This window comes from Scyliorhinus torazame, chromosome 3 (genome assembly GCF_047496885.1).
Source record: "Scyliorhinus torazame isolate Kashiwa2021f chromosome 3, sScyTor2.1, whole genome shotgun sequence".
NCBI classification, from domain to species: domain Eukaryota; kingdom Metazoa; phylum Chordata; class Chondrichthyes; order Carcharhiniformes; family Scyliorhinidae; genus Scyliorhinus; species Scyliorhinus torazame.
Genome location: NC_092709.1, coordinates 2,652,263 through 2,659,662, shown reverse-complemented (window position 1 = coordinate 2,659,662; position 7,400 = coordinate 2,652,263). Strand labels below are relative to the sequence as shown.

General features: G+C 52.3%; 1 protein-coding gene across 3 annotated transcripts in view; it reads left to right on the top strand.

Annotated features, from left to right (window-relative positions):
* Positions 1 to 2,113: 2,113 nt before the first annotated feature.
* LOC140408245 (clathrin light chain A-like) overlaps positions 2,114 to 7,400 on the top strand; it is a 117,328-nt gene continuing 112,041 nt past the window's right edge. The window contains exon 1 of one of the 3 annotated variants that reach the window (XM_072495185.1): positions 2,114 to 2,442. In XM_072495185.1, coding sequence (XP_072351286.1) covers positions 2,283 to 2,442 — 160 coding nt within the window. In that variant the 5' untranslated portion in view covers positions 2,114 to 2,282. Of the gene's footprint in view, positions 2,443 to 5,832; positions 5,969 to 7,400 lie in introns of those variants that run through there. The other 2 variants (XM_072495187.1, XM_072495188.1) reach the window with 2 other exon arrangements.

The following is a 7,400-nucleotide window of genomic DNA, read 5'->3' as shown; positions in this document are numbered from 1 at the left end:
ACTGCAGAAAATACGGAGGCATGGGATTCAGGGTGATTTAGCAGTTTGGATCAGAAATTGGCTAGCTGGAAGAAGACAAAGGGTGGTGGTTGATGGGAAATGTTCAGACTGGAGTCCAGTTACTAGTGGTGTACCACAAGGATCTGTTTTGGGGCCACTGCTGTTTGTCATTTTTATAAGTGACCTGGAGGAGGGCGTAGAAGGATGGGTGAGTAAATTTGCAGATGACACTAAAGTCGGTGGAGTTGTGGACAGTGCGGAAGGATGTTACAAGTTACAGAGGGACATAGATAAGCTGCAGCGCTGGGCTGAGAGGTGGAAAATGGAGTTTAATGCAGAAAAGTGTGAGTTGATTCATTTTGAAAGGAATAACAGGAAGACCGAGTACTGGGCTAATGGTAAGATTCTTGGCAGTGTGGATGAGCAGAGAGATCTCGGTGTCCATGTACATAGATCCCTGAAAGTTGCCACCCAGGTTGAGGGGGTTGTTAAGAAGGCGTACGGTGTGTTAGCTTTTATTGGTAGAGGGCTTGAGTTTCGAAGCCATGAGGTCATGTTGCAGCTATACAACACTCTGGTGCGGCCGCATTTGGAGTATTGCGTGCAATTCTGGTCGCCGCATTATAGGAATGATGTGGAAGCATTGGAAAGGGTGCAGAGGAGATTTACCAGAATGTTGCCTGGTATGGAGGGAAGATCTTATGAGGAAAGGCTGAGGGACTTGAGGCTGTTTTCGTTAGAGAGAAGAAGGTTAAGAAGTGACTTAATTGAGGCATACAAGATGATCAGAGGATTGGATAGGGTGGACAGTGAGAGCCTTTTTCCTTGGATGGTGATGTCTAGCACGAGGGGACATAGCTTTAAATTGAGGGGAGATAGATATAGGACAGATGTCAGAGGTAGGTTCTTTACTCAGAGAGTAGTAGGGGCGTGGAATGCCCTGCCTGCAACAGTAGTGGACTCGCCAACACTAAGGGCATTTAAATGGTCATTGGATAGACATCTGGATGATAAGGGAATAGTGTAGATGGGCTTTAGAGTGGTTTCACAGGTCGGCGCAACATCGAGGGCCAAAGGGCCTGTACTGCGATGATCTATGTTCTATGTGTGTGTGGGTGTGGGGGGGTTCAGGGACTCTGTGTGTGTGTGTGTGGGGTCTCTGGGACACTGTCTGTGTGTGTGTGTGTGTGTGTCTGTCTGTGTGGGGGGGGGGTCTCTGGGACAATGTCTGTGTGTGTGTGTGGGGGGGTCTCTGGGACACTGTGTGTGTGGGTCTCTGGGACACTGTGTGTGTGTGGGGGGGGGGAGTCCCTGGGACACTGTCTGTGTGTGTGTGTGTGTGGGTCTCTGGGACACTGTGTGTGGGGGGGGGAAGTCCCTGGGACACTGTGTGTGTGTGTGTGTGGGGTCTCTGGGACACTGTGTGTGTGTGGGGGGGGGGAAGTCCCTGGGACACTGTCTGTGTGTGTGTGTGTGGGTCTCTGGGACACTGTGTGTGTGGGGGGGGGGGGGGGAAGTCCCTGGGACACTGTCTGTGTGTGTGTGGGTCTCTGGGACACTGTGTGTGTGTGTGTGTGGGGGGGGGGGGAAGTCCCTGGGACACTGTCTGTGTGTGTGTGTGTGGGTCTCTGGGACACTGTGTGTGTGTGTGGGGGGGGGAAAGTCCCTGGGACACTGTCTGTGTGTGTGGGTCTCTGGGACACTGTGTGTGTGTGTGTGGGGGGGGTCCCTGGGACACTGTCTGTGTGTGTGTGGGTCTCTGGGACACTGTGTGTGTGTGTGGGGGGGGGGGAGGGGGGGAGTCCCTGGGACACTGTGTGTGTGTGTGTGGGGGGGAGTCCCTGGGACACTGTGTGTGTGTGTGTGTGGGGGGGGGGGTCCCTGGGACACTGTCTGTGTGTGTGTGTGTGTGGGTCTCTGGGACACTGTGTGTGCGTGTGTGGGGGGGGGGGGAGTCCCTGGGACACTGTCTGTGTGTGTGTGTGTGTGTGGGTCTCTGGGACACTGTGTGTGTGTGTGGGGGGGGGGGGGGGGGAGTCCCTGGGACACTGTCTGTGTGTGTGTGGACAGTGGGGGTCGGGGCGGGTCTGGGTCACCCCCCCCGTGTTGCTGAGAAGGTGCAGTGTGTGATGTGTTCTGCAGTCTGTGCATTGCTGCTGTGCAAAGCCGCTTCTCTCTGCTCCCGGGTTATTGTGAGGCTGCATTAACCGCGGCTCCAGCCCAGTTAGCTGCACTTTGCCGATTCTTGCTGCTGCCGGCTGGACAAGGAGAGGCGGAGGGAGATGGACATTGCGAATGGATCAGCCCCCGGAGCCCAGGAGGACCCGGCCGCCCTCTTCCTGCACCAACATCAGGATAAGCTGGAGGGGCTGGAGGAGGCGGAGGAGGAGGAGGGGATGCTGCAGGCTGAGGGTGCAGACGCCCAGGGAGGGAGTCCAGCAGGTGAGACACTAACTGCTCCTCTGTACCCCCGGCAATGCCAGTCAGAGCCAGTGCCCAGATGCTGCATGCTCAGAAATCACATCTGCCCATCACCCTGTCCCCACTCAGCTGCAGAATGTGAAATAATCTGTAAATCAGATCAAATAGCAACCCTGGGGAGGGAACAGCTTCATCTCAGACACACGGGAGCTGCCCCACTGCCAGCAAGGGGCAAAACCTGGGGAGGGAACAGCTTCATCTCAGACACCCAGGAGCTGCCCCACTGCCAGCAAGGGGCAAAACCTGGGGAGGGAACAGCTTCATCTCAGACACCCAGGAGCTGCCCCACTGCCAGCAAGGGGCAAAACCTGGGAGGGAACAGCTTCATCTCAGACACCCAGGAGCTGCCCCACTGCCAGCAAGGGGCAAAACCTGGGGAGGGAACAGCTTCATCTCAGACACACGGGAGCTGCCCCACTGCCAGCAAGGGGCAAAACCTGGGGAGGGAACAGCTTCATCTCAGACACCCAGGAGCTGCCCCCACTGCCAGCAAGGGGCAAAACCTGGGGAGGGAACAGCTTCATCCCAGACACACGGGAGCTGCCCCACTGCCAGCAAGGGGCAAAACCTGGGGAGGGAACAGCTTCATCTCAGACACCCAGGAGCTGCCCCACTGCCAGTAAGGGGGCAACTCCACAAAATCATCACTATTACTTTCCATTTTTCAAAATGGATTGTGCAATTCTGAATTCCCCAGTTATTTTCTGAAGATTATTTCTACCCCCACCCCTCCCCCCCGGAAGTATCCTCATTGCCTGTGGGTCAGGAATAGAGATGGTGCCAAGGATTAAAACAAAGCTGTAAATAGTGGCGCAATAAAGAGGTCTCTGTAAATGCACAGTCTCAGGGGGAATTCTTGTAACAATATTCATCAGAATCATTTGACTGAGGATTTCTAGTTAAAATTACGTTTTAAAATGATCTCTGTCTCGATGCCAGTATGTTGGCAATATTCCGGCTTGTTTTTCTCTCTCTGCTACAGTGACAGATGGGAAGGACGAGTTAATCTTTGTGTTTCTGTGTCCTGCTGCCTAGGAAACCAGCTGAAGGCTGCAGCGGGGGGAATGTACAGCTCCACATCCTCCGGGCTCTTTGCACCAACCGTGATTCCTGCTTCCAAAAGAGCAATGGAATATCAAAGACACAAAGCTCCTATAAAAAGGAAGCTTTCAAATCAATAATTTAAATGTTGAAGGTGTGGGTGTTAATGTGTTTGCAGATTTTCCTTTAGAGGCTATCTCCAAGGCAATCCGTCCCACTCTAAAACATGCAGAAAGAAAGAGCCGAATTTCCTGCTGATGTCTGTCGGGACTATTTCTGGGTCCTGCGCCCAAACATTTCAGTAACGGGCCCACTGTCTATTTTACAGAGAAACCCAATTGGTTGCTGCCTCTGCATTTGCCATCTGTTTAGCTATTGGAGGCAGGGCTGTGCACAGGCCAGAAGGTTAATTGGCAGAGCCACTGGAAAGGGTGATGGACATCAACATTTCACAAAATGGAGCTGTTCACCTAAAGGTCCAAATGGATTTGTTTAAATAGTGGTCAGAATCACCAGGGGGAGGCGGTAGCTAGTGGTATTGTCACTGGACTAGTTAACCAAAGACCCAGGGTAATGCTACAAATCCCGCCACTACAGATGGTATAATTTGAATTCAATAAAAATCTGGAATTAAAAGTCTAATGATGACTATGAAACCATTGTCGGTTGTTGTCAAAACCCATCTGGTTCACAAATGTCCTTTAGGGAAGGAAATCTGATGTCCTTACCCGGTCTGGCCTACATGTGACTCCAGACCCACAGCAATGTGGTTGATTCAGAACTGCCCGGGTTCAATTTTGGCCTCGGTTCACTGTCTGTGCGGAGTTTGCACGTTCTCCCCGTGTCTCCGTGGGTTTCCTCCGGGTGCTCCCGTTTCCTCCCAAGTCCAAAGATGTGCAGGTTAGGTGGATTGGCTGTGCTAAAATTGACCCTAAGTTCTCAAAAGGTTAGGTGGAGTTACGGGGATAGAGGCGTGGGCTTAGGTAGGGCGCTCTTTCCAAGGGCCAGTGCAGACCCAATGGGCCAAATGGCCTCATTCTGCACTTCTAAATTCCATGATCTTGGGGATCAGTGTGCAGGGGGTGCGGTTCCAAATGTCCACATATGTGCTGTATACACGTTTTCTGCTTCTTTATACATGAACCTGCAAAGATCATCCAATGATATCCGATCTCGTGCCCTAAAGCCACCTCTGAGCGATCAGCAGGTTCCTGATGGAGCTGGGACTGTGTAACAGTGACAGACCTGGGGCGAAATTCTCCGACCCCCCGCCGGGTCGGAGAATCGCCGGGGGGCTGGCGAGAATCCCGACCTGCCGGTTGCCGAAGTCTCCGGCACCGGATATTCGGCGGGGTCGGGAATCGGGCCGCGCCGGTTGGCGGGCACCCCCGCTCGATTCTCCGGCCCGGATGGGCCGAAATCCCGCCGTTAAAATGCCTGTCCCGCCGGCGTAAATTAAATCACATCTCTTACCGGCGGGACAAGGCAGCGCGGGCGGGCTCCGGGGTCCTGGGGGGGCCGCCGGGCGATCTGGCCCCGGGGGGTGCCCCCACGGTGCGCGATCGGGGCCCACCGATCCGCGGGCGGGCCTGTGCCGTGGGGGCACTCTTTCCCTTCCACCTCCGCCACGGTCTCCACCATGGCGGAGGCGGAAGAGACTCCCTCCACTGTGCATGCGTGGGAAACTGTCAGCGGCCGCTGACGCTCCTGCGCATGCGCCGCCCGGAGATGTCATTTCCGTGGCAGCTGGTGGGGCACCAAAGGCCTTTTCCGCCAGCTGGCGGGGCGGAAATTCGTCCGCCGCCAGCCTAGCCCCTCAATGTTGGGGCTCGGCCCCCAAAGATGCGGAGCATTCCGCACCTTTGGGCCGGCGCGATGCCCGTCTGATTTGCGCCGTTTTGGGCGCCAGTCGGCGGACATCGCGCCGTTTCCGGAGAATTTCGCCCCTGTTTCCCCATTGCATAATCACCGGTAATTAAGGCCTTAACATCCATAGTGTCCATTGGTGTCCCAGCTCAGACAGGCTGTTTTCCAACAGCAATCCCAGATTCCCAGGAGATCAGTCTGTTTTTCCACAATTTTCCCACTTCCAGGAAAATTCCCCCATAAACTGCATGTTAAAGTCTATTAAAATGAAGGTGACTTAAACTCACAATTTAAGGTGGCCTTTAGTTGTAAAGCAGTGGGCATTCTGCGTTTTACAGAAGGGGTGTTGTTTGGATTAATTTAGTGGTTCTGCTGGATGTAAACAGGTCCCCAGGAAAAAAATGATGATCTAAACTTGGTGTGCGAAGCAGCATTATATATTTTGCAGATACAGTGAAACTTGGAAAAGTAATGAACCATGATAAGATAGACTCCAGTGTGAGATCGGTGGGATGGTGAAATGGGCAGATGGACACGTGTGATGTGACGCAGCATAGCGGTATGATTTTGAAAAGTGTAGGTAAGCAGAGGAACCGTGATGTCCATTTGCTGTAACAGTGATGTACCCAAGGCCCTCTGCTCATTTCTCTACACCTCACAGTCTGGAATATTTTTCTGTTGTGAATAATATGACTAAGGAAAAGAATACATGAGGTGGAGTCTCGTGGCGTCGCTCGTGTGTGCTTAAAGAAAACGTGCGTCCTATTCCTCAAGGATTGAGATTCCAGCTCATCACTGAAAAGTCACTGTTTCCGTGGTTGGCGAGGGCCTGGAGCCTCATGAGGAGATGTCGTTATGTGTCAATTTCTGTGAAGCACTTTGTGACATTGTGCACGTTATAGGCGCTATATAAATACAATTTGTTGTTCATAGCACAAGAAGTAAAGGAATTCACACGGTGCACAGGTGAAATCAGAAATCTGTGAACTTCACTTGCTGTGCCAAGGATTGCTTGAGGTTTCAGAAGAGGGCACTGCACGGTAGCACAGTGGTTAGCACTGTTGCTTCACAGCGCCAGGGTCCCAGGTTCGATTCCGGCTTGGGTCACTGTCTGTGCGGAGTCTGCATGTTCTCCCCGTGTCTGCGTGGGTTTCCTCCGGGTGCTCCGTTTCCTCCTGAAAGTCCCGACAGACGTGCTGTTAGGTGAATTGGACATTCTGAGATTCTCCCTCTGTGTACCCGAACAGGCGCCGGAATGTGGCGACTAGGGGATTTTCACAGTAACTTCATTGCAGTGTTAATGTAAGCCCACTAATGACACTGATAAAGATGATGGTTATTATTATTATGAGGTATGGGTGTCAGACAGGCACCTGCTCCCCATTAGACAATCTGCCATTTGGACCTCTGTAAACATCCCAAGCAGGTTTGTCTGCAGGGAGCAACTTCACAAAACGTATCCTATTCTGCCACTAAAAGCAATGACATAAGGGCAATAAGAAAAGGCAATAGAGCATTTCTAGAGGGATAGAACTGAAAGCACGGTCTGTCAATCCTGTACCCAGCTCTCGTTAGACGGCACTTGGGGTATGATGGACAATTCTGCTCTCCGTTTGAAAGCAGGATATAGAGGCATTGGAGAGGTAAAAAAACTGAAACCAGAACGGTGAGGAAAATCAGGAAAGATTAAAGAGCTGAGCCTCTCTTCTCTGGAAAAGCGAAGGCTGGGGCTGCCCTGGTGGAGGTTTATTTTATATTATGAAAAGGTTTGACAAGGTAAACCAAGCAAAAGTGAAGGAGTGGGCCAGAACTATGAGGTAATCTTTTCCTTCAGAAAATATTTTACGGAGGCATTTATAATTTTAACAATTTTAAACATCAAGTTTCAACAAAAACACAACAATATAATCAACAAACCCCCTGGGCACAAACCCCAGCCAACATGGCTTACACAAACAGTGCCACCTTCCCAGCCCCCCCCCCCCCCCCCCCCCCCTGTTGGTTCTCCTGTC